Below are 27,749 nucleotides of genomic sequence, written 5' to 3'. Positions count from 1 at the left end.
TTAAAGAAATCAATGGCGCTACAACCTTTTTCGGTCTGAGTCTCAAATTTCTGTATCTATTTCATGATCATTTGTTAATCGAATAGACAAGTAGGTGATCAGCCTTCTGTGCCTGACGCACACCGTCGACTTTTTGGGTCTAAGGCAAGTCGGTTTCCTTACGATGTTTTCCTTCACTGTTCGAGCTAATGTTAAATGCGCACATAGAAAGAAAATCCATTAGTGCACAGCCGGTATCGAACCTACGACCTCAGGGATGAGGGCCGCACAATGAAGCCACTATCCCAACACTGCTCTCTAACTTATAACCTACATCACCTGATCTTTATTTAAAAAAAACGTACCAATTCCTAAAGGCCTACGCACTCGCGAGCCCTCTGGCATTGAGAGTATCACTTAACATCAAGCCTTCTGCCCGTTATCCCTATAAAAATACTAGTTTCAGTGTTTAAGTTTATCGTACACTATTCAGTAGCATTAAATGTTAATACTAAAACATATAACATCCTCCGCAATATTAACATACACCGCTGGTAGTTTAAATAGATTTATATCCGATAATAAATCCGCACGTTCTGAATTCTGGCCTCTCTGGTCGTATGAACTTTGTTACTCATAAAATTTGTACGTTACCAATATGGTATGTTGGTATTATTCCAATGTCCGAACGTGTTATTGCTTTATGAAATTTTAATTAGTATATTGTTTATCTCTATATTTTAAGTAAGAATGTAGAGCTCGGATCCTTTTCTTTTTTATCCGAGGTGGAATGCATTTGCCCCTAAAAGTTGCAGGTGACTCGACCTCCACTAGAATCTCTGCTGTTCGCAGACTGGGAGAACAATAACCACTAAATCTCCAGGGTTGCTGTCGCATTAGAACCCGTAACCTACAAAGCATATTTTTTTTTAATTTCATTATACTTAAGACGAGATGTTTATTTATTTAATAACACTTCGTTACACTACAATATAAAAAAAATTGAACATAATTAAATCAAAAGGAGGGCAACTGGCGGCCTTATCGCTTTCGAGCGATCTCTTCCAGGAAATCACTGTGAGTAAAGAAAAAAAATGTATTAAATTACATAAGATAGGCAAGTAGTGCAAAAATACATGTTATACACAGTTATTAAGACAAAACTAAACAGGAACAAAAAAAAAACCAAACTAAACTAAAAAGATGATACATTAAAAATAGAAAGTAAAAAGTTAAAAAGACACATAAATCACCAAAATTTAAGATAAACGTTCTTAAGGAAAACTAAACTATTCGAAAAAGGTATCTTTTTAAAATATGTGCTTTAAATGTATAGATCCCTAATGATCACTATCACGGTGATACACAGCCTGGTCTTGAAGTTGTATGGTCAATAGTGATGAGAGGCGATATATAATGTTTTTTAAATAGCCTGTTAGTCAATACCTTGAGAAAGATGGCTAAAATTTTTCCATCTATAAATCTAAATCTATTTGTAGAACTTTATAGGGTGCTGAAGATTAACGTAAATATTTTTTATCATAAAAATGTACTCAACGATACGTTGGCCATCAAACTTTGTTTATTTTCATGAAATATGATTTCCTCTATAAGCCTTATACGTTATTTATAGAGCCAGTGTTTTGGATAATTGTAATTGTGCAGATGCTCTAACCGAGTATCAGGCCATACATCAGGTCTTGGCCTCAGGTATTTTTGATAGGAAAACTAAAAGAATAACAGAAATTTTAAAATAGGCTATCGTTAGTAAGGTAGGTAAGTTATGTTATAAATGAAAATACAATTTTTTGAAGTAATGTAATTAAAGGTTTATTAAAGTTTCAGCAAAGAATAAAAAAATGTTCTATTCGATATGGCCATATTCGTCTTCTATACAGGCCTTATAACTGTTTGACCACTAATCTATGGATTTACGCACAGTTTCCAAGGAAAATTTCGCCACTGCTTGCTCCAAAGATTTTTTATGAGACTCAATGTCGCCATGTCTTTTAGAGCAGGTCATGTGCTCTAAAGTCCGGAACGTTTCTTTGAATTCCGGCTTGGGTAGTTGCCTTATGACTAGGTGCAGTATATCCTGTATATATGTCTTGTTCTATAATACGCGACAGCGTCCTAGCGGGAATCTTCATTTCTCGCGATAAGATTTTTTACTTCCTAAATCTGGCTTTAACAGCATTAACGGCCTTAGTAGTGTTAACAGCACGCGGTCGCCACGATTAACATCCCATATTGTAATTTGAAAAATAACACGAAAAATATGTGAAATGACGCAAAATTTAATGAAGTTTAAAAAAGAAAATATACGTGTTCCAAATTCAAAATATTTTTTTTGTAAAAGTTTTTATCTAACGGTATTTATGGCTAGTTATATAGTCGATTAGTATATTTTAAGTTTCTTATTAACTTTACAACTAATTAATTAAATTATTATTAAGTGTCCCTACGTAGAAGTAGTGGTAGGAGTATAGGTCAGGCCTATTAAATTTTACATTTTTTTTTCCAAAAATTTTAAGAACATGAACAGAAGTGTAAACTAAAATAAAGTGTAAGAAGGTGAAAGTGTAAGTGTGATAAGTAATAAATCAAAATGGCTACGCAAGCACCGCGCGTTTCCCGCAATGTATCACTACCGGCCGGCAGACAACCTGCCACTGTCGGCATGCTGGCAAGGCGCACTTTGTCAGAAAGGTGAATTTCATGATGTCAAGTAGATAAGTAATAGTAGTTAATAACGCTTGCTTAAATAAGGACATAATTTCTTATTTTAAGTAGAGGTAATTAGTCTTAGCGTGTTTATAGGTCATGTTATGTTAGCTTGTGTAAATTTGTATTAGTGATAATACTTAAAACGAATATGAATAAATAATTGCCAATGTATAGTTTAACAGTGATTTGAAACTAAAATTTTAGTTATAAATTTTCTGTTTTTATGGTGTGATTTAACCGATACACTATAATCAAACTACATAAACTTAAGCAGTTCGTATATTAAAATTACTGTCATTGTTTGTTGATGATGTTAAATCGATATGTTTATATTATATTCTTGATTATTTTTATATAATTATAGAGGCTTTATAGTTGTAAAATCTGTCCATCGAAACGGTTAATAAGATTATTAAATATTTTAGTGAGTAAATTAAAAAAATATATTTATTATTAAAATATGTTGTGTCGATACGCTTATCATAATGAGCTGTCGCGTTACACGAGTTAAAGATAACAGCTCCCTGTCGATACAGGATTTGGGATGTGTAAATCACTTTCTTAATACAAAAATGAAATATTTTTTTGAGAAAAGTTTGATGGTTTCACAAGTCATTGAAAGTTAAATATTTCAACAGATTTCTCAACGTAAGCAACTTTTTTTATTAATTGAAGAAGTTTAGGTTTTGTATGGCTTTAACTTGACGGTTTCAAAACAGTGTTGACATACACAAGGTATTTTCTTAATTCTTAATTTATCATTATTATAAAGAATAATAAAAATTAATAGATAAATACACAAAGCAATAACAATGAGAGTTATGTGTTTTATTTTGAAGAATACAAAGGCAAGTATGACGTGATGTCATACGTGTTATAATAGGATTATATTATATCACATACATAAGTAATAATTGAATAAATACAAGGTCCATCCATAGTAATGGATTCTATGGAATTATTCATTTAGCTAATCGCTGTGTTAATGTAAAGAATATATGTTCATACATGTGAATACTTACAGTATGTTAAAGCCGTGGTTTTGATCGCGTTCATGTAAGTTACAAATACATACAATGATGACATCTTTAGTGTAGCTTAATTATCAGTATATTTATTGAAATTTTCGGAAGAATTAAATATAGCATGTGACCTTACAACTATGTATGCTGACAGGTGATTTTTATACATAAATTGCAATCATCTGATCTTATGTTTATTTTTTATACTTTAATTGTATAAATATGTATCTGTTTTGTTTCCTAAATGAAAAAATAAATCCATTTAGGTGTTAGCGCCGTTAACCTTTTTTTTTAAATATAGTTATCACAATTCATACTTAACTTTTAATTTTAGACGTTTGCGAGTGTTAAAAATATTTTAAATATAGACGAGTCAGAGCAACTCTTTTTATGTCACGCCCTTGCATCTGGAGGACATAAAATTAATCCCTGGGCACGACTCCAAAGAAAACGTGGAAAACCTTTATGCAGGTACACGGTCGAGTAAAACGAAAGCAAACAAACAAAACCGTATAAATATTATGATAATGTTTTGATCTACGAAAGTTTTGATTTGAATGCCCAGATTTCTACGTTTGTTTCAGGGTCGTGATGTATAAATATCAGTAACAGACAATCTATTCCTTATGTAACAGTTTCATCTGTTTGTTATGAATGGTTAAAAATATTTAATTAAGTTTGAATAAAACTTATTTAACTTGAACATGTTGTGATTTCAGCATTTTAATGATTTTATTTGTAACGCGTGATTCGTGAGTCTTGTATTTTTAAATTTTAACTGATATTCAAATATAATTGTAAAGTGAAATCTGCAGAACTGTTAAAGACGATTCAATAGATAAGTTTGAAAATAATTATATGCACCTAAAACTTAACTTTGATTTGAAGCAAATGTATCGACGTTGCGAATTGGTCTTAGAGAAAGTAGTTTGAGCGATTCCCGCGGCTTTGCGTTGTAGGACGGTTAATGCCAAATATAGCCCTCCTATTTCCTTTGCACGTGTTTGTTTAGCGGCTTCCTCTCGACCTTTGCTTCTTAGTTATTAATACCAGTACAATTGTTTTCACGGAATCCTAGCGTTCTCTTTGATGGCGCCCAGCGTTATTTAGTCAATTGTTATTTATGGTACTATTATAAAGAGGTTAGGCGATAAATTATAATAATATGCTGTTTTCCTTTTGTTGTTTGTTGATAATTGTTTTTATTTTGGTAACTCACCAATGTCAATACACTGTGTAATGTTAATGGAACAATTATATACAAAAAATATTCTATACTATGTAAGCTTTGTGCGTGTATGTTACAGTGACCTGGAACCGGGAGCGGGAACAGCACCTTCGGGTAGTTCCAGCAGTTCCAGCTTATCATCCCGGAGTAACGAGAGCAGCTCGGTTGCGGCTGAACAACAAGGTAATATAATACCTACTTTGTATGTTCAATAATAGAAAAAATTTATAGATAGATAGGTATTTTTATTAATTTTGAACTTTTAGATTGGTCAGATGAAGAGGAGCCCTTGGCAGCACAATGGTCTGACAGTCTACCGCCAGGCGTACGAGACACCATAGTGCTAAGTGCTAGGCTACGCAAGCGACAAGAAGTTATACATGGTAAGAAAACCTGGAAACGCTCCGTATATAAATTTCGATCTACTTTTTGGCTACTTCAAAACTCGTAAATTATTTAATCTACATACATTAATTTTGGCATATTTATTGATTTGCTCTTGAACTTGGATTACATTTCGAGTGAACGCAGAACTTTGCACCCATTTAGATCTCGATTCTTTTACCGGTGAAGTCGAGAACGAAGCATTATTCACTGTTGAACTGGCTCTGTAGTTAAAATAATTCAAGGCTTAGAAGATCGTGTACTAAGCACCTTGTTAGTTCCATATGAAAAAAATATTAACTAATTTTGAAATACTTTTTATTTTACAGAATTGATTGTCTCCGAAGCATCTCACGTGCGTTGGCTGAAAGTCCTTGGTGGTGATTTCCTGAGGCCCTTAGAGCGACAGTCCAATCTCCTACCTCCTGAAGAGTTGAGAGCGCTTTTCCCAAACTTGCCCAGTGTTAAAGAGCGCCACTTAAGACTGTACTCAGAATTGAGGACAGTACGAAACGAGGCGCCCAATCATGTTGTACAAATACGGCCCGTTGCTGATGCTATGCTTAATACGGTAACTATATATCTATATATTACTATATATCTTGTATATTTTACTTAAGATTAATGATGTTTATTGATTTTAAAGATTTATTCATCCAAATGGAATTTTGATCAATTAAATAATTTAATACATAATGACATGTACCATATGTATTTATTTTAAATAAGTATTTGTGTATATGCTATGCATGGGCATTAAATGCCGGTCAAAGACGCCAAAATATAACCAAACCAATCATAGAGATTATCTGGTTCGATTATCAAATACACTTTAATACAAGTTAAGCCAATTTAGGAGTCAACTTTTTATTTATTATATTCTTTCATATTTTTTTTTTCAGCTTGGTGAAGCCGGATACTCCTCGTGCTTATCTAAATTCTGTCGGGGCCAGCGTATGGCGCTTGAGGCGTTGCGTGAGCGTCGGCGTAAAAATAAAGAATTGCATCAGTTTTTGGCTGGAAGGGAACAGTTACCTCGCTGCGGTAGGCTGCAATTGAGGGATTTGCTCGCCTGTGTTTGGCAAAGGTATGATTTCAGAAGTCCTTGTTCAAAATCTTTACCTCGAGGTATACCTCTAAGGTATAACTTTTCGATATTTGATATATCAAATATCGAAAAGTTTTCATCATATATCAAGTATAGTAATAAAAAGACTAGGATATAAATGTTAAAATTCAGGAATTCCAAGAAATTCTAATTCTTAAATGTAGTCAACTATTGATTTTTTAAACTTAGTGAGATATGAATTAGATGACAATTATGTTATCTCTTCCAGGTTGACGAAATACCAACTACTGCTAGAAGGTATCCTTAAGACAGTGACAGAAGATCAAAGTGAAGATGATCCAGAGAGCGAAGAAGATATTACCCAACTTCGCAAAGCGTTGAACACGGCTAAAGATGTGTTGCATAGTGTTGATACTGCCATACGAACTTCAGAGAATGAGCACAGGTCTGTAATTATATTTAATATAACGTGTGACGGGTTCGAAATCCGTCGTAACAATAGTTATTACGTGTCAAAACCGTGACTACTTTATTGGCAGGAAACATTAAGTCAAGCTAAGGCATTTCATAAAAAATACTATTTCATTTACACTTTATTGCGCTAAAACATTATGTAGTCAAAAGGAAATAATATAATAACAATACCAAAAGTCAAAAATCATTTATTCATATAAATAACACAATGTACACTTATGAACGTCAATAAATACATTAAATGCTTCTAATTTAGCATTTACTGCCAGCTCTCAAATCCAGGGCGTAGAACGAAAGAGAAGAACTGGCAATAAACTCCCCGCCACTCTTTTAATCGCCAAGTTTTTTGTTTTACACACAGTTTGTAAGGAGCTGCAACCATTACACCATGTTCCACATGATATCTTAAGTAATAATTAATAATAAAATAAATTAAAAACAAAGATTTGTCTCGGATTGTCAAAGATCCTCTATCAGCAGGAGGCATAGTGAAATAGGAGCACGCACTAACATTCTCGTGGGAACAACACGCAAATACATAGTCGAAATAACTAACATCACCGCATACACGAATTCAAGTCCGACCAGTCACCACAAGTAGCACCCGTTCACGAGTATCACGCATGGCTAGCCATCGGCCCCCTGGCCATATTTTAGGGAGAGAGATTACCCGATGCACGGACGCCGCCACAAGCAACTCTGATAAAATAAAAAAATCTGACAAATCAAATGAGCACCTGTCGAATATACATTTATTTTAAACGTCTCGTGTCTTCGTTTAAGTGTAGTTTTCCTAATATTTTTTTTATAATTTCAGACTGAGAACAATTCAAAGTAAGCTGGAAGTGCGAGCTCCCATGAGTCCCGAGTGGGAGGAGCTACGTCGTCTGGAGTTGCCTCATCACTCGCTCCGTATAGAGGGGGAGTTACTTGTGCGCACTGACACTAAAAAGATGACCGTTCTTGTGAGTAAATTTTTTTGTGTAAAACGGGATCTACTGACCTGATGAGAATTATTTTAAATTTATTTAAATACAATAAAGATTAAAAAGTAAACTATGTCTGTTAGTTTATGAATATTAAATTAAAAAAAAATAGACACGCATTAAAAAAATGTGTGCGTTTAGTGTACACACGTAAGAAGTGAAACTTCTTTATGACCTTATTTTTTGAAAAATTATCTACTTTATGCCACTTTACTGAAATTGGTTAAATAAAGTGAAATTATATAAAGTTTAACGAAAGGCTTTTATTTTCGTGGACATGAATACAAATAATACAATTATTTCATTTTACCTTATTACTACTAAGATTATTACAGAATTTCATTAATTCTTATCGTTATTATATATTTTTTAATTAATGTCTTCGAATCAACCGTGGGCGAGACAAGAAAACGTGTAACGGAAAAATGTGACGGTAAATTTTTACCAACGAAGATAAAGAAGTTTCACTTTAAAAAAGTATTTTGGTATAAATTTGGTAAAATATTATACTTTATATTTCAGGCACTGATGCTGGATGATAGCCTGGTTCTCTTACAACGTGAAGCTGACCGGTTTCTATTGAAGCCCATAGCCCATCCCTCGCAGAATACAATGCTGTCACCACTTATCAAGTGGTTAGTGCATTAGTTTCTTGATTAAATTCAAAATCTTACTTTGCCGTAATCGATATTATTTCATAAGTTAAATAATACGAACAAACATATTTTATAAAATTTCTCCTTTGATATGTACATTTTATTTCAAAGTGATTCTTAAATAAATAATATTCGATATTGATTGTTAACCTAAGTTTTAATCAACAGGGATAAGGTTCTGTTTCGTCCGAACGCTGCGATGCGAAATACATTCTTTCTCATGAACATAAACGGCTTTCAAATGCACGAGCTGTCCACCAACACCGCAGCCGAATATTCTACGTAAGTTTTTTTAACGAAATACATAACTTTATTTATCATCACTGGATTTTCATACATTGCTTATAATATTTCTGGTTATAGACACGTCTTAACAAAGAGATACAGTCTCTAGCTCTTTTTTTTAATCTTTGGTAAAAAAAATAGCTCTATACTAAGTTTACTTGCAAAAAATAGTAACGTCATATGTCTTCGAAGATAGAAATTAAAAAACAGTTTTTTTTTAAAAATTAGATATATATATGTCGCGGTACAAGGGTCCCCGAGTTGTTCGTGAGAACAATGGCCGTCGCTTTCGTCACCTCGTGGCATATTACGAATTTAGATTTAAAGCGCTCAACTCAATGTTCTGCGTACGACTTTGCTGGTTGCCGTTCAAAACCAAACTGACCGACTGGTGATCGGTGACCACCTCTTGACCCGTTACGTCCCCACTTTGGAACCGTACACAGACCTCACTCAAACGCCTCTGAAAGAGCACAGCATTTGACGCTTTTTTTAAACAACTAATAACGACATCTATGATAGCTTTAACGCAACCTCGCTATATATATATAATGTGCTTTTTTATTTATTTCAGATGGGTCAGACTGATACAAGAATCGCGTTTGGCCGAAACTAAACCCACACTTACGTCTTCACATCAACACACGAGATCCACTGATGACTCTGGTTAGAATCTTTTATACAAACGCAATTTTTCAATAATTATTTAGGCGCCTGTGCTAATTGCCGGGTGAAGCTCAAGAAAGCAAGAGTTTTGTGGCAGTTTTTAATTCTCTTTCGAATTAATAAATATCTTTGACAAATAATTAATATAAGTGGAGTTACCCGTATATTCAATGTTATATATCATTTTATTATTTTATTATCACCTCCTTATGTTTTTGTGACAAAATAAATTATAATTAAATATATTCTAGGAATAAACGTATCGAGAAATCCGTCTGATGCATCTGAGAAGTCAGCGTCTAGCGCTCCACCGGACGATACCTGTGACAGCGACCGCGATGTGCGAGACAAGGACAAGGAGAGAGAGAAAGAGACGAACGATAGAGCCTCCGTGGAGCCAGAAAGAGAGAAAGCATCGTTAGAGCGAGAAGAAAAAACTGAACGGTTGAATAGATCTGTCTCTGTTGAGACGGACAATACGGAAGATAAACACAGGTTTGACCATTTTTATAGACGAGAATTTATTGAAAAAAAAAATTGGAATTGTTGTACAACTAACCAGATTTTGATGATTGCTATAAAAATGATATAAAAGTAAAGAACATTTATTTTTACGACACTAATTCTTAATAAATATTTAATTTTGCCATTACGAATATTGCGAGGGACTATACATCTTAATCATTTCATCATAATAGAAAATATGGTTGTAATAAATCTTATTAGCCTTAAGCGCTTTGAATTAATGATATCCTTACTATTTGGAAACAAAAAATCGAGTAATTTCGGTGGGTAATTTCGAGGGATGTTCAAATAAATGTTAAATGAAACTCTTTGGTTAAAGCTGGGTGTCAACTGGCTGTAATCGCTTCGAAAATGACCGTATAAGTAACTATTATAGGAGTAATGGATTGCGACACGGGTTTATCAAAAAAATTACTTGATATATTGAAGGGTTCTTAAATCGTAAGTGATGTCGGAAACAATAATGTTATATTACAGTTAATGAGTGTATGAAAAATAAAAGGGAACATTTATTACTAAACTGACGTTTTACAATTTATTGGCTACAAGTTTAAGTTTAATAGGAACTTATATATATATATATATAACGTAACTAATGTTAGCTTTATATGACTCTCGTTGATAGTACTTTACATTAAGTGTAAATAAATAATTTGTATAAAATTACGCGGATTATATAATATAAATATATTTTATGTCTTGTTTCAGAAGGCGACCAACAGTGGGACGTATAACGACGCATGTGTGTGATCCAGAAAGTGAGGTCGCGTTAGTGGAGGGCGGGGCTGTGACCGTACGTCCGCCTCTTAGGGACGTACTCACTGCTCAGAGAGTCTTATCTCACACAGGTAATAAAAGAGTTTTGTTAAGATATTTGTAGAACACTTGTGTTTTATAAAATTTATTGGAATACAATGCTTGTTACCGTACAGACAGTAAGATAATTATAAAAATAATGGAGTTAAAGAAATAACAAAATGCTATTCTATCATATCATAGATCAGTGGTGGGCAATTTTTTTTAATGCCGGGCTACATACTTTAATTTTTTTTAGAGTAAGGCCAGAGTTATAAAAAAAGCATTGTTGTTAAAGCTTTTAATTATAAAAATAATACAAATAGAATCTACTTTTTATTCTTGACTGTCAAAACGGATTTATAACGAGCCACATACAATCCATGCTGATGGACCTTCGGGCCGGATTAAATAATTTCACGGGCCGGAGTTTTCACTGCCATAGATAGTCAACTTCCTATAATCTTAGGGTACAACAGCATATCTTAACTACGAGTCGTAGTTTTTCCTATATCAAATGTATACAAAGAAAATTATTCATATTATTAATATGATACATTTCTATAAAGATCACTTATTACTTTATTTTTATCTATCCTAAGATTACTTAATTGGATGTTTTATTTAATTATTATTATTATCAAAAGATGTGATGTAGTACTATTGATTGGCCCACATTCAACAGCCTTCATTTATCACTTCAACTAATTAAAATCTATTTGTTTTAGAACGGCTCCGACGCCTTGACGAGGCGATATCTCAAGCGTTACAAGCGAAGAGTGCGGTAATAGCTGAGTTGTTAGGCGTTCCTCCCGAAAGCTACAGCCACATGGCAGAACTAGCCGTTGCGGAAACATTGGGACAAGTTGGTAAGGGAAAATATTATTCTTTATCTTAATGAGTCAAAAAGGTGGTTAAAGTATTGTCTTTTGTTAAAATAGCTTTTACACATTAATAAAAACACTTTTTGAACGGATTAAAGCTATGTATTATTATTAAAACCCGAAGATAAACAATCCGCGAAAACAGAGGACACTGTGAGTAATTTCTGCAAAAAATCGTCATCTTTTAGTCGATACCAACTCCGGGGAAATAAATGTTTTTGTTAAACCTTTAGTATATGACAAAGTATTAAACAATCTTTATTTCGCGTGTTACCAGCTTATTATGTAGAAGCAAAATCCGTGTGAAATCTAAGAAAGCATCAATTAAAAACTATTCAGACATTTCGTTAGTATACATCCAAAGATGTAAATTGTAAAATTCATACAGTTTACTATTATGAGCAGTGTAAGCCTAGTGGTTTCAGCGTACGACTCTCATCCCTGAGGTCGTAGGTTCGAGCCCCAGCTGGACCAATGAACTTTCTGTCTATGTGCGCATTTAACCTTTGAACAACGGTGAAGGAAAACATCGTTGGGAAACCGGCTTGCCTTAGACCAAAAAAAAAAAAGTATACGGCGTGCGTCAGGCACAGAAGGCTGATCACCTACTTACCTATTAGATTAACAAATGATCATGAAACCGATACAGAAATCTGAGGCCTAGACCTAAAAAGGTTGTAGCGCCGTTGATTTATTTTTAATATTATTTAGAGTTTCTAATAAATTAACCTTTTTAGACTTATGTGGAGATCTTCGTCCTAACGATGTATCCAATGGTGAACCGGACGTTCATCAACTGCTGTTGGCTGCGCAAGCACAAGGTAATCTCATTTTCTATTTATTTGCTGCGTACGGTATTTGCTATGGAAAAAACTACGAGTTAAGATGTGCGGAGTTGTACCCTAAGGCTGTCAATTGTGTTACTACCATTGTAAAGTTAGTTGATATCTGGAAGTTGACTATGATTGATACTAGGAATAGCATTTTATATCTCTTTATCATTATATTTCTGTCTATACTATAACAAGCATTTTCATGATCAGAGACAATCGTCTTTCTACAGATATTTTCGCTCTATTAGCCGTACTTTGGTATAAGCAAGATCACTTTTTTTTCCGAATTTTATTATTTTTCTTATAAAAGTGGTATACAATTTCCATCTCGAGAGCAACGCTATACAATTTCCATCTCGAGAGCAACGCTATACAATTTCCATCTCGAGAGCAACGCTATACAATTTCCATCTCGAGAGCAACGCTATACAATTTCCATCTCGAGAGCAACGCTATACAATTTCCATCTCGAGAGCAACGCTATACAGCGAGTATAGCGTTGCTACTCCAGATTAAAAGATATATACACTTGCCTTAAAACTAACTTGATTTTTAAGGATTTATTTTATATAATTTACAGCGAATCAACTGACGGAAGCACTAAGCAGTGCGCTATCCCTGAGCGAGACGAGTGCGGTGCGCGCGCGCAGCGGACGATGTGACTCGTGTCGGAGTAGGACATTGCGACCTTCTGCCACGCCCCGTAATGATGGTAAACCTTTTACTTACCGTCCTATCTTACAGTGGAGCATAATGGCAAGTTCGCTGACCAAATTTACCTCTAATATAATGTTTCACCTTAGGAAGTTATCAAAGTTATCTAAAACGAATTACTCAATGTATTGGGGACTGTGATTGGTTAACCACATTCCAATCATTTAATACATGTACTTAAAAAGTACATGTTACGGTTCCTGGAATGACCGAGTTAATCTTTCAGAATCGGCTGACAACTGGACACTGGTAGAAGACCAACCTCGACCGGTTGACGTGTCACACATGTCCGAGACGGCGCCCACTCAATCGGTCGATCAGTCGTTCGACTTGTTGACCGATGTTGACAACCAATTGCGGGAGCCTCCGGTTGATGCGGCTTTTGGTGAGTTTTTTATATTTTCTACGTTACGTTTGCCCTTCATGGCAATGACATATGCACATATGTTAAGTTTTTTTTGTCTTTCTTTCGTCCTTTTAGACGTTATGTAAAAGTGCGTTAGAACTTTTATAAAGCGTTAGATTAGGGAGCGTCACAGTATTACGTCACGTAATTTTTGGAGATTCTGGCCTTCCCCATGATGAAACGCGCCGTAACGTTTCTGTATGCAATAGTAAAACGTTTCGTGGCTAACCCCAGTGACTCGTTATACCTAAAACTTACCATTATGTGGTGTGAAGTACTGGAAGTTCGAAAAAAATATTAACAATAACGCGTAATTCAATCCCCGCCCCGCATAGTAACGTTTTACACGAGGACACCCCCTCCCCAAATTCGTTGCGTAATACTTGAATAATTTCCGAACTGTGTCATAATAATTACAGCGGAAGAAATAAGCGCATCGGGTGAAGCCCAATTGGCTCGGAACTTAGTGGGCGTGGCTTGCGGCCTCCAAGCGTCTCTGGGGCGGCTGGTTGCTGCCCTTCCCGCCCTGCAACAAGATCGTGCCTCCTTGAGATCAAGCCTTGCGGCTGCAAGGGAACGGGCCGAGAGGCTCGCTCATGGTATGTACTTTGTTTTTAATGTTTTAGCACCCATCCTGCCTTTGCAGCTTTATTTATGAGGATAATCCTCCTCCTCTTCGTTTTAAGTAGCTAAAAAATATTTTTATATTTCTGTAACATAACGTATATTTCAGATAAAAAAGTCAGTGAAGATATGACGTTTCCAAATGAGAGTGTGGACCAATCAATACAGGTGTGTAATCAACCAAATAAAAAAAAAACAAATATGTTTATTATCATACATATATAATTTGAAACTTATCAATAAGAAATGTGTGTTTTTAATGTAACTAATATAAGTTATCTTGTTCCAGGACCAACCCAGTAACGGAGGCTGATCTCAGCTGGCGACTTAACTAAATTGACGTTCGACCAAAAAGCTGGTCTTTTGACTTTGTACAACGCCATCGCTCGGCCAATTCCATCAAAATCCCAACGGGTTGAATCGATCGCCGATATCGAGTAAAGCGATTCGAAATTGTATATTTTGTAATAATTTTTTTCTGTTACCTTTTTCTGTAAGTAGTATTAAAAATTTATTTTATTCCATACGTAAATTGTGATCACTTGTATAGAGAAAATCAATATTTCTGTCTCGCAAATTTTAAGTTTTGAAATGTAAATAAATCTTTAATTTTATTTGACAGCCACGTGTATATTTTATCGAAAAGTATTATTGGACAATATAAAATCATTTTGATCGTAAGCGGCTTAGGTCTGTTTGTTTTAGTAGGTTTCTTTATATGTATTTAAAATTTAAATTCAATTATACAACGTTAAGAAACTTTTATTGATTTTGGCTGTTCGTAAAAGTTTTTGCACATATTCAGCTATTTTTGTCATTAAGCATTTTTTAATCAAATACATTTCCGATATATATTATAAATGTTCTTTAATGTTAATAGTAAGCGGCTGTTATTCCACGAATACAACTTTGTTACGTCGGTAGTAGTTAAGAGAAAATGCCCACGAGATACCTTTAATGCCATATTCTGATACTAATGTCCAAACCGATAAAAATACGCATATATTCAGAAAAAACGTCATTCTACCCTCTTTTAATAAATACTGGAAATTAAAAAAAATGTAACTATTATGTATTGTTAAGAATATGCTTTTAATATCAAATTTAATAAATCTTTACCATTATTACGTACCCACTTTTTGTAAAAAAAAACACTTGACGTTTTTTGTTTAATGTGTATTTTCCATTATTACCATATACGCTGTTTCATTTTGCGATTATATATTCCGAAATAAAAAAACACTTAAATCAATATTTTTCGTAATATTTCTCTAAACAACTGAAACAGCATATAGGAAATATATGAAAGGTGATAATATGTGTCTAACGATAGCCATAGAGTTGTAACATAATATGTATGTACAAGAGAAATATTATATGTTTTGTACCTTAGGCTAGTTATACACCAAAAACCATCCAATTTTTGACACTATTTATAGCTCGGCGCACATTTCTTTTTCGATACGTTTTCGGGAATTCCGCTAGATGGCGCTGAACTTAAAAACAGTCACCATAGAATATACTGGATTTTTTATGACGAGAATGTGCGCCCTGTTTGCTTTATCTATTGGGCTTTTGTAACACATTTTGTAAACTCGAATATATATCTTAAATGTTTATTATTGATTTAGCGCAGATTGAGTGAACTTTTGTATAAAAATTTCGACAATTTCTTCATTTACAGATGTTAATCTGAATCTATTAAAGTGCTCAGTCTGCGCTGACTCTTAAAGGGTGTCGTGTAGGAATAATTATTAATCATTCCTTAATATTGTTAGTTTTTATATATTTATTGAAAATGTTTCGACTTCTTATAGACGCTTCTATCGGTTTAGCTTGAATATAATCTGTGGTATAGTTGCCTACACGCACCGCTTCGATGTTACAAATATAATTATGTATTAATTAGTCGTATCAATAAATACATACCGTTAAACGATTTATGTGTTTCTATACAAAACTCTTTCCTGTTATTTTATGGTCACAATTGGGTCATATGATAGATTTCTTCATGAATTTTATGGCGGAGATGCCGCCAATGCACTCGCGAGACCTCTGTTATTGAGAGTGTCCATGGGCGGCGTTATCACTTAACATCAGGTGAGCTTCAACCCCGTTTGCTCCCTTATGAAAAAATCTACAGGAAACTAACTATAGACAGTTAATTCAAATATTATTATTATAGTTTTTAGCAAATTCACCCATAAAACAGGTAGACGTCGTCTTTAGGTTTTTCCTACAAAGACAACTTTCACCGCTAGGTTTTTGTCTAGTACAGATTACACAAATTACAAAATTATTTCATAATTTTATTGACTAAATTACAATAACAATGCTATAACAGATAGCAATAGAACTAAAGGAGTAACGACAGAAACATGCGCAGACGCAACTGTTGTTTGTGATCCGGTCATATGATACACCATGTATTCAATTACTGCTAATTTTACTTCTCTTAATTCTTCAGTTTCACTATTCGCTATGGGCCTGAAAAAGTAATGTATACAATTATATCTATTATACTTATTTAAAATTACTAAGGTATGGCTGGAACCTTTGATCTTTCGGTAAAATGGAGAATTCAAACTTAATTATTATATATATATACAATTCTCACTCTACTCGTGCAAGATGATTTTAATTGGAAAATTAATATTGATGAAACTAGTATAATATAATGAATATATATTGTACACACATGAATCCATTCGGAAATCACAACGATGGAGGATCAATGTTTGTGTAGTCTTAGTTTTACCTCGGGAAAAGATCAACTAATCGAAAGAGACATGTGTATGCTAGTGGAATCTAATTTACGGGTATTTGAAACATTTCTAGAATTTGTGTTACCTTCTTAATATAAGTCTTAATAAATATAACAAGCTTACATCACTGTTCTGCAATGCGATACATCAGGTACAAAGTAGACAGGTGATAGCGGAGTGCTGTGGGTTACGTTAGGGCCCATGGGCCTCCATGGGTCAATCCCACCAGTGACAGACACCACATAGTCCGGCAAAGTTCTTCCCCCGAAGAAGAGATTGGTACGTCCTATGCCTGATCGGAGAAGATTTTCGTTTACACTGAAAAGTATAAGATATTAAGCTTTGTATAAAGTATTGACTACTTTATAATTCAAATTTTCGCAAATACTACCGAATTCCATAGTTGACTATTAATTTTTCATGGTTGTTAAGAGATTTTAGATTTTGCTAAATTATATAAAGCCCGTGATTTATGGCTAACATTGCGCTCTATTTATTACAAATCAAACATGTTTTTACAATTTCTAAACTTCATTTAGGTTTTGCTATTATTAAAAACACGCTGTATATCATATACACGGAGGCTGCGAATACATTTCAGTCGCGTCGTCATCTTCAAGAATTATTATGGTACAGTTTGGATGTGTATTTTACATCCTTATCTATTCCAGGATATGATAAAATATAATATCCACTGTTTGATCGACTTACTTGTTTGAGAAGAAGTCCTTGCACATCTGATGGAAGTATTCTAATGGCACCGTCTTCAGGAAAGGCTGTCTATCACTGCTCGTCGTCTGGTACCACCCGTACTCAACACAGGTCTGATAAGTCCACAGGCGCACTGCACAAAAAATGTCGTAAATATCAAGAATAATAAATAATAAATATGCTTTTAACGTATTTGCATAGTTTACATCTATATTTTTTAAACACTGAATCGTGTCGTAAACCTCCAGATAATGTTCATAACAAAATTAGTAAAATAAATTAGGTGTCTGCAAATTAAATTTTCAATTATTTTATAATTTACTAAGCAAACACGTAGCAAAGTAACATAGCATTGTCTAGTTAGTGACGTATGCTAATTGGCCGGCTGCTGTACCATGTGAGCGCTGACACTAGTTTATTGTAGCATGTAGCCGGCCATCTGATTGATTACTGCGACTCGTTCGCAGCACGCATCTGAACACATACGGGAATAAAGACTTATTCAGAATAGTATTGCATATCTACGAGTAGTTATGATACAGGTTTGCCAAAACACGTTTGTAGTTTTTTTTGGTTTCAAACTAATAGATAGGGTAGATAACATGCACTAGTTTTAATAATATAAAACAGTTATTTCCTTTTAACCTTGGTGCTACAAAATGGTAAGATCTAGGCCTCAGCTTTCTCTATCTGGTTCAAGATCATTTGTTTTTTCTAATAGGAATCAAAATAAGGGAATCAGCTTGCGGTAAATTTGTCGAACAGGGCTCCACCTTAAAACAGCTCCAATTTTTTTTCTGTCGTTCTTTATGACTCGTATGTAGTACCCCAAGTAATATTAAGGCTGTGGACCCGTAAACAATTTAGAAAACTGACAATGATGAATGACTTAAATTTTAAATGATATTGTCTCTTTTCCTAGTAAGTTACATTTACAAATTATGATCTTTTAATTAATTAATATGGGGTTACAGAGCATGTACCACCCCAATATTGCATGGTACACCATTGCCGAGTGATAAGAATATGTAGAAAAAAATTTGGAGCTGTTTTAAGATGAGGCTGTATTTTGACAAATTTACCCTGCTTTCTGTGCCTCCGGTGCCTTAAGCATGCCGGTTTCCTCACGATGTTTTCCTTCACCGTATGAGGGTGAGATATATGCGCATATTGATTTGTCCATTGGTCCATAAGCGGAGTTCGAACATACGTCCACTGAGATTAAAGTTGTACGATAAAGCCACTGGGCCAACACTTTATTTATTTTTTGTACGTCATTCTCTGCTGTAAATTAGAATCTTCATCTTATTATTGATTAGACTGTTACAATATATTATATCGTGTATCTAAAATTAATCGAAAACCAATCAATTCGGCTGATTGTATGTATCGCGTTGTATAGAGGTGCAATTAGTTTTCAATACATCAATGTACATACAACGCAATGCTCTAGTATAACTATTTGCAACTATAATATTAGCATGTAAATATTAAACACAACATAATTATTCTTAGTGTTCTGTTCAATCTTCGACATCAAATGATATGGTAATATTTAATTACTTACTAGTGGCATCTTTAGCGTCGAAGTCAGTGTTGCGATGATTGTCAACAACTACAGAGTACCGTGATTCGATACACGCCTCGTTCATACTATTTATCCAATTCGCTAGTCGCTGCACAGGATTAGCTGTAAAACCAATTAATTAAAAACTCGTTCATATATCTTGATCGATCTAATTTGATGCAGCGTCAAAGTAGTCGTGGTTGAGGAACGTACGATAGTGGACCGGCATCACATCTACCGAGTGATATCTGAAGAAGAATAGAAGAAATTCGACAAACTATTACACTTTCAGAACTTTTTTATTCCTTTTCTTTTTAAAAAATATGTTGTAGGCCATATTAGTTTTGTATAATGGAGCAAACGTGCTACTTGCTTTATCGTTTATCATTATGGTAATATAATGACACTTATACATTTATGGCGTACTTATTTAAAATATCTACAAACAGTAATTATAGCGTTCCTTATGAAGGTGATCTTACATTCAGTTGTTTCAGTGATGACTCCACAGGCTTTAGCAATGTTACCCGGCATGGCATATTGCACTAGTAGTGCAAAGGTTTCCGTTATGCCGTACCAGAAAAATGTGCTGCTATCTAGCGTTGCGTTTGCTTGCAGGGGAGCACAGGTGCTGTAAGAGAGTCAAAGTCAAAAATCATTTATTCATATAGGCAACACAATGTAGTCCCAGATAAACGTGTCCCCAAGTAAAAAACGGGACCATGACCTGAGTATATGCTGTGGGATACTTACTTGAACATGGTAGAGATTTGCGCAGCTCCTTCAGTAGTGTAAAGCATGTCCCTCATGCGTGTAACAGCCTCTGATATACTATCCACGCACGCCTCACCACCCTGGTTGCGGAGAGCTTCCGTAATTACCTCTAAATATTCTATAAAAACGGAACGTTCAATTACTACGATGAAAATATTGACTAAAGCCGACTACAAAATATTAACTAAAGAAGGTTCACTTTACAGGTCCTTGGAGGCTTTTTAAGATCGCTAAACTATCATATTATTTATTGAATAGGATTTCAAGTTAACAATTTGTATATTGTTATATGTTAAGGTACATTGATTTGAATGACACAATTTTCAAGAATCTACATTAGTATTAAGAAAATGTTACCAAAAAATTAGCCAGTTGGTTATTAACACGTTGACCAAAGGGCGCCGATGGATCACAATTTCCAAAAAATCAATAAACAAGTAAATTTTCAATGCTAATATGCCGTATTGTTATAGGACTATCCAGTATAATAATTTATTTTTACCTGGGAAGTCCTCTTGCGCATGTAATGGTCCGCTATCGGAGAAGGCGACATCAACAAGATGCGGATAAGCCAAACGCATCCAGGTCGCCATCGTGCCAGCGTACGAACACCCCACTAGACCTACTGAGGCGTTCCTATTAAAAATATTTGGATCTATAATTATACACAATAATGTAACAAAATATAACTTGACAAGGAACTCTAAAATACCTTTTACTATTTAATATTATTCATTAAGCCTGACGCTAAAATGTCTTTCTTAGTTTACTGTAATAAATTAATCTATATATTTGCAAAGCGTTAAAATGTGAAGACAATTGTAGTTTTACTTTATCTGCTTAGTTATTCTACTTCTGCTACCTTTTTTTCTAAGTTTGTTGTGTTAAATTTTATATTTATTGCAACTCGGTACATACCTACCTACCTCGGTATAATATATGTATATTGCCATTAGTAACTGTATTCATATGGTGGGTTGATATCAACATTTATATAAATGATTAATATTAAGAATATCAATATTATTCATACCTGAATCTTCCATTTTCAAAGTCGTCACTTTTAACGTGCTGTATGAATTCAGCGAGATCGCCGAGCGCCTGATCCACGTTCAAAAAACGCAGGTTTGTTAAGCTCGTGTCGCTGAAATTTATGTTTTTATAAATGTTATAGACTTGAAGTTTTATGCATAAAATTGAAGTCATTTAGACACTAAGATTTAATTTAATTATTCATACTATTTAATTAACGTCTAATGTCTTTATAATGCACATCCACATTACATTCCACACACAGTTTTAAAGTAAACTGTAAACTATTAATACTTGACAAAGACGTGATTAGCTTTATCATACAAGTAAAATTTTTAATGTCATTGAGACCTCTAAGAAGAGTGTCACGCATCTAGCCGCTAGACTAACACAGCTGAAAATTTATAATAATAATTAGGTTTATTAAGCTGTGGTTAATATGTACCAACTTCATGAATCATGGGCCACTCGGTCAGCTAAATTAATTAAGCCTAATTCGTATAATATAAAGGTCATATGTAAAGTCTTCGTTTGCCTTCTCAGCTGACAATTTACTATTTAAAACCTTACATATCCGGTATAACCTATTCATAATCGAAAGTACATTCAAATGTTCGATAAGTTAGTCGAGTAGCCTCTGCATATATTATTTAAATTTATGTTAAACAATATAAGATAATTTATTCGTTTTAAATAGCTGAATATTATAATTTTATTACAGAAAGAAAAGAAATCAATGGCGCTAAAACCTTTTAAGGTCTACGCCTCAGATTTCTGTATATGTTTCATGAAACAGAAGAAAGTCCATTGGTGCACAGCTGGGGATCGAACCTCAGTGATGAGAGTCGCACGCTGAAGCCACTAGGCCAACACTGCTTTATTTTATTATCAATTTGTGAAAATATTCTATACTTTAGTCTTAAGGAATAATTGGACTGTGATAAATATTGTTTACTTTCTGTCCTAGTTCGTGTAAATATAAACGATCGTTGTTTTATACCAGAAATACAAGAAATAGTTTGAATATGTAATATACTATATTGAACTCGTAATACGTTAAATTCATTGTCCAAGGCAATAATTCATAGACATCAGACAGTCCCTATCGGTCGTTACGGATGGTCTGGCGTCGAGCCATTCTGTCTGGCACGTGCGACTACCAACATACATACACGCTAATATTCTACAGGATACCCCTAAAGTTAATTTAATTTACTAGCAATCATGCAAAATCCTTATATGATCTATATCTAAAATTTAAGAATTCTAAATAAGTATTGTTACACATAGCGGTTTACTCATTGTCATTATATTAATCGTTTAAACTATAGAAAAGTACTTAGGGTTTTACCAATGACAAATGATATTCATTTCTCATCTCACACAAATAAAATTTGTGACGGATTTTTATAAAATACGACCGGAAAATCCGTCATGTCCGAAATTTGAAATTATTGTAAAAGGCAGATTCGATTTTCAAATGACGTATTATTATTGATTAGCGACATAATGCGATTTAGTATAGGGATGGGTCGAGTAAGGTACTGAGGGTGAAATCTACTCACACGTTAAGAAAATATTGCCAGGAAACATACCTCGCGCTCGCAACAGCAAAGTTTTCTTAACAAACATTTATTACGTCGAAAACCTAAAACATTGAGCTCTTGAATATACCTAGCATTTTCTTGCGATTAATTTTAGGAGTACATGCAATACTTATAGAAACAAGACTTAATTTGTAAAATGTTTTAACAGCACGAGCTCGATTATTAAAAATTCATTTCAAGCTTGCGGTGAACCTCTGACATGATAATACCGTCGAGGGACGAAGCTTACTACTGATTTTGTCTATTGTAATCACAGTCATAACTGTTTATAGGCAGTTATCGTGTAACACCGATAACCAATAGAGCTCCGCGGGGACGGTGTTAGGTCGTGATTTGGAATCCGCACCGACTAATTAACGTTTATAGCTCGTAGTGTTCTGATGGAGGCTGCCCTTACACCGAAACATCGAATAAATGACGGGAATAATAGCGCAATCTCATTTGTCATGATCATTTTACGTGTGGCTTAAAATAGAATGTAATATAGAGTCCATAAATTTACTTTTCGGCGAATCAAAAATTATGTCCCTAAGGATCGAACATGTTGTCCAATATGTAAAAACAAAGTTTATTATTAGCTGTTGATGTTCATCAAGGGGAGAAAGAAAATTCAAGAGTATCGCAGAGTATCTGATAATAGAAAAAAGCTAGTAAGCTCAGTTGTTATAGATTTTAAATGATATTAAATTCGCATGGTAATGAATGCTGAGTTGTTCTAAAATGCACTATAGCCTATGAAGATAAAGAAAAATCATCTCGTGTTTGACTGTGATTCATTGTCAAGCTAAAACTAAATTTTTCGCATAAATGCTAATTACAAACAAAACATCCGTCACATATAAGTACAATTAAGGCATATGACTAATACATATAGTGATACATTCATATGATATTCATTTGAGTCATCAAGTCGTTAACCTTAATCGAAAGAGGTTGACAGGTATACAAGTCGAATATCTCTGTTATCTTAACGATAAATAATATACTCCGTCGACTTTGTCGCGGAAACATCTCTTTTAAGACTAACCGTGCAGGAGGTATTTGACACAATTGATTTAGGCACAAAAGTAATTCCTTTTTCGAAGTAAAACTTTTTTATCGGCGTTGGAAAAAAAATCACCGTCACATTTTCCGGTTACTCGGCACATTTTTCAGTTACGCGCCATATTTTTCTTGTCCCTACCACGGTTGATTCGAAGCTATTAATAACAAAAATACATAATAACGATAACAATGTAATAATTCTATTACAGTCAATGGAATTGTGTAATAATCTTAGTAGTAATAAGGTAAAATGAAATAATTGTATTATTTGTATTCATATCTATGATAATAAAAGCCTTTGTCTACTTTAACTTTATTTGACCAATTTCTGTAAAGTTGCATATAGTAGATCATTTATCGAAAAATAAGGTCATAAAGAAGTTTCACTTCCTACGTGTGTACACTAGTACACACACACATTTTTATTCAGTGGCACTTAGCGCATGTCATTTAATCATAATTTTATACCATGACAATTTACTTATAACAAGTAAGTAAATATAGATTCAGATAAATGCGGGAAGGGAATGAAAACGAAAGACGCGTTTTATTATTAGATCGCTAAGTTTTGAGTTATTATATACTCTACAGTGTGTATGGCAGCCTCGTATTCTAGACGAGGGCGTTACACGGTTCGATTCCTGCTGCATTCATTTGCATAGTAGGAACAAGTGCGGCTCCGCTGTGATTATAATATTGCCGATATCTACATACTCATGATAGTATGTTACATGAAGTCAATGTTATTCAACGGCATTTAAAGGCAATAAATTTATAATTTAATTGACATTATGATGACTATTAATGCCGTGTTTTCTACCAAAAACAAATAGTTATAACCTTTTAACTGGGACATGCAATGTTTTATTTGTACGTTTTGTATCTAATGAATAATAAATTTTACTAACGGCTTTGAGAGAGAGAGAACCAGTCTCCTTTAATTATAAATCCCATTTACCTGAATGGTCTAGTTAGCCCATAGTAACGATGCTCGGTATAGAACAATCCACTGCCGGTTAAAGACGCTATCTCATAGGGCAATCCTGATGAAACCCATCCAGGGCTGATCTCCCATTCTCCCCCTACATATATAACTATGTTGCTATTAGTTGCTGCAGTATTTCTACCATTGTAGTAGTAACGCTGAAATAATAATCTAAAATAGTACATCATGAAATCGAGATCGGGGGTCTAAACCACGTTCTGAAAAAAAATTCAAAAATTATAATGAAAAAATGTATGACGGCTCATTAACCTGGATGTATGCTAGACGTTCCATTCATCTAAGATTTTTACACAAATATATGACAAAAACAAGCACACCGGTCTTTGAAATCTACAGAATTTATAAATATTTAATTTATTCCAAATTATCGCAAATAGTCAAAAGATTACAAAAACCTACCATTGGAAACTTATCAGTGTTGGAGGCATCAAAGTGGTTGAGTTTGACATCAAGCCATTGCTCTGGCACTTCATTACGTGAGGCTGATTCTGGAAGTGGAGGCTCCTTCATGTGAAGCCCCAGAGCCGGTGACAGGAAGAACAGCAACAGCCCTGAAGACACATACCTACTCCTATATGACGTTGTGGTCAAGTAACAAGACTCGAAAAGGTTCGATTTGATTTAGCTATTACACCTTTTAGTATTTATTTTCTATATCTAAACATAAGACAAGAAATAAGAAGAAAGTTCTTCTTGATTGTTTTACATAGTATTTGATGATTATTATTCTTTAAGAGGTCAAGTCATACATTACAATATAGGTAATATTTATAATACATAAAATATGACTTACACATAATTAAACACGGTTAAAAACTACACTACAAATATTAAGTCGAATGTTATCATTGATAGTAGATATTTAGGTAATTGATAATAACGCTAATCAGATTGATAAGCTATTGTTATGGAATATTATCGTATACGATAATATACGAATAAATGTTAATTTCTTAATAAAATATCTTTTGTTATTCATATTTTTCTTATGTGCGACAAAAATAATGTATAATATTTATTTGTTTAGTGTATTAAATTTTGAACAGTTTAAGAATATGATAGTATTGTTGTGGCTAGGATTAATGATAACAAATTAACACGTTAATATATAGACCACATGTTTTATAACCTACAGATTGTAGTTTTTAAGTTTAAATTCATGTTCATTAAAAAGTAAGTCTGTTTATATAAAAAATACGTATTTGATTTTATATATGTGGTATTCGGAGTTAATACATATACATGTTGGATTCAATATAACAAATACACCTTGTCAAGTCACGTCTACTATAAAGCAGTAATTTCCGTCTTTTGTTATTTTTCCTCTACATCCGATACATTGAAAAGCCCACCGCGGTAATATCCTGCATAACAAAATGCTCGACCTTTAAAGAAATCGTTACTTGTGTTTTTTTATAAAATACCATGGACACATAATACCAGAAAACTCGTAAGCTAGGCCTTTAAATAATTATTGTTAAAATACCGACAATGCAATAATATCAAGTACTAAAACAGCATTAAGAATGTGTTTTATATTTTTCGTTGGTAAATGTATTGAGTTAGACAGTTAACTAGCAATTGTCTGACGTAGCGGCTACTGGTGAGTGGTGAAGTTAGTTGTGTAAAATGGTCACGTGCGCCGATATGATTCAAGTAAGGTGGAGAATTACGGCAAATGGATAAGACGAACCTCTATTAATATGATTTTATATAAACGATAAGTTTTTTACTAGGGTGTTTGCTCTGTGGATTTAGAAAATTTTGAGTAGAGTTAGAACAGTAAAATATCAACGAAAACCGGTGCTTTATTTGACAATGTATCAGACAATATTTTAAGTAAAGACTGAAAAGAGAGTATGCTATCATCATATACTAGGGTGTCGTACACTTTGTATAATCCTGAAAGGTGTGTATGGCTTCTGAGATGAATATGAAGGATGTTCAATCGAACCTTCTCGAATGGTAGCTATCGCAACACTGTACTTGTGCCGTTATTACTCACCCAAGTTTGTTGGTACTTGGTACTTGGAACTTGGTACGCAGGATAAGTTCCTGCGTACCAAGTTCCCGTAATAGTGGTTCCTCGATGAAGGTATTTGTTACCACCCCTTTGCTGTCCTAGAAAAGACTGTAACACTGTACATACCGTATTTAAATTAAACTACTTTTACAAATATAATCTCCATAATATATTTATCTCTAAGTAACGTTCGAGTTTTTACCCAGTTCTGGTCAGCAAGAAGCTACATAAAGCTGATAGACATCTTATTAGATATTTAGTACGTAGAGAGTAGCGAAAATGCGTTGAGTACAAATTTTCACAATTTCGTTATGTGGTGCCTAGTGATTTGCCTCTACCGTATCTAGTGGTTAAGATCCTTGTTGATGTCAGCACGTACTGCGGCGGGCAGCGATTGTTATATCGAGTCGGTGATTAAGCCTCTGATTCACTGCTGACTTTATACAACACCTGTCCAATTATTTTATTTTATACAGAATATAATGTATTACACTTTAACAAATTCAACACGATTTCAAATGAGTTCGAAGTCAAATTCAGACCACATATTTTAATTATAACCTACAAGTTTTAGTCCCTACATTCAAGCTTATGTAAAGCTTACGTGATAAGCACGTCGTTTAAAATTCCTTGAAGCATTGGGCGGACTGTCTTTGTTTCATTACATTAATTGTTTTTAAGGCAAGTAGGTTCTAATCTCACTGACAAACATGATTCATAAAATAAACCTAACCGCTTTTTATTGAGAACTGAATACGTTGTATCTTATATACAAAGTCTATAAAAAGTATGCTTCCCATATACTTTGTACGGGTGCTATTTGTGGTGACTGGTCGGACTTGAATTCGTGTACAAGGGGATGTTAGTTATTTCGACTATGTATTTGCATGTTGTTCCCACGAGAATGTAAATGCGTGCGCGTTAGGAAAAGTCTTTGTTTTTAATTGATTTTATCATTATTAA

At 34.0% G+C, this 27,749-nt stretch overlaps 2 protein-coding genes across 4 annotated transcripts in view; one reads left to right on the top strand and one right to left on the bottom strand.

Moving 5' to 3' along the window:
- LOC123717528 (rho guanine nucleotide exchange factor 11) overlaps window positions 1-16,196 on the top strand; it is a 115,119-nt gene extending 98,923 nt beyond the window's left edge. The window contains exons 24-41 of one of the 3 annotated variants that reach the window (XM_045673572.1): window positions 5,036-5,139; window positions 5,223-5,339; window positions 5,670-5,911; window positions 6,243-6,427; window positions 6,678-6,854; window positions 7,701-7,848; window positions 8,392-8,504; window positions 8,694-8,807; window positions 9,385-9,476; window positions 9,728-9,971; window positions 10,713-10,849; window positions 11,525-11,665; window positions 12,418-12,501; window positions 13,094-13,225; window positions 13,454-13,612; window positions 14,053-14,232; window positions 14,367-14,425; window positions 14,547-16,196. In XM_045673572.1, the coding sequence (XP_045529528.1) occupies window positions 5,036-5,139; window positions 5,223-5,339; window positions 5,670-5,911; window positions 6,243-6,427; window positions 6,678-6,854; window positions 7,701-7,848; window positions 8,392-8,504; window positions 8,694-8,807; window positions 9,385-9,476; window positions 9,728-9,971; window positions 10,713-10,849; window positions 11,525-11,665; window positions 12,418-12,501; window positions 13,094-13,225; window positions 13,454-13,612; window positions 14,053-14,232; window positions 14,367-14,425; window positions 14,547-14,570 (2,452 nt within the window). In that variant the 3' untranslated portion in view covers window positions 14,571-16,196. Of the gene's footprint in view, window positions 1-5,035; window positions 5,140-5,222; window positions 5,340-5,669; window positions 5,912-6,242; window positions 6,428-6,677; window positions 6,855-7,700; window positions 7,849-8,391; window positions 8,505-8,693; window positions 8,808-9,384; window positions 9,477-9,727; window positions 9,972-10,709; window positions 10,850-11,524; window positions 11,666-12,417; window positions 12,502-13,093; window positions 13,226-13,453; window positions 13,613-14,052; window positions 14,233-14,366; window positions 14,426-14,546 lie in introns of all 3 variants that reach the window. The other 2 variants (XM_045673571.1, XM_045673573.1) reach the window with 2 other exon arrangements.
- A 356-nt stretch (window positions 16,197-16,552) lies between these two features.
- LOC123717529 (putative serine protease K12H4.7) lies at window positions 16,553-25,636 on the bottom strand. Its single transcript, XM_045673574.1, has 11 exons — window positions 25,557-25,636; window positions 25,163-25,314; window positions 24,716-24,900; window positions 21,108-21,218; window positions 20,577-20,710; window positions 20,054-20,192; window positions 19,783-19,931; window positions 19,301-19,423; window positions 17,734-17,866; window positions 17,146-17,340; window positions 16,553-16,744 (listed from the first exon to the last, which is right to left on the bottom strand). The coding sequence occupies exons 1-11, from the start codon at window positions 25,558-25,560 to the stop codon at window positions 16,579-16,581; spliced, it is 1,491 nt and encodes a 496-aa protein (XP_045529530.1). The 5' UTR covers window positions 25,561-25,636; the 3' UTR covers window positions 16,553-16,578.
- Between the last annotated feature and the right edge of the window lie 2,113 nt (window positions 25,637-27,749).

The sequence above is a fragment of the Pieris brassicae genome, chromosome 12 (genome assembly GCF_905147105.1).
Source record: "Pieris brassicae chromosome 12, ilPieBrab1.1, whole genome shotgun sequence".
Taxonomy (NCBI): Eukaryota; Metazoa; Arthropoda; class Insecta; order Lepidoptera; family Pieridae; genus Pieris; species Pieris brassicae.
Note: the sequence above shows the minus strand (reverse complement) of the source record. Positions and strands in the feature narration are given on the sequence as shown.

Excerpts from the sequence above, each read along its gene's own strand:
- LOC123717529 (XM_045673574.1), bottom strand. Across the intron at positions 19,424-19,782 it reads CATCACTGAAACAACTGAAT|CTAATCCTGTGCAGCGACTA; the intron begins GTAAGATCACCT and ends TTGGTTTTACAG. Across the intron at positions 17,867-19,300 it reads CGACGCTAAAGATGCCACTA|TGCGCCTGTGGACTTATCAG; the intron begins GTAAGTAATTAA and ends TTTTTTGTGCAG.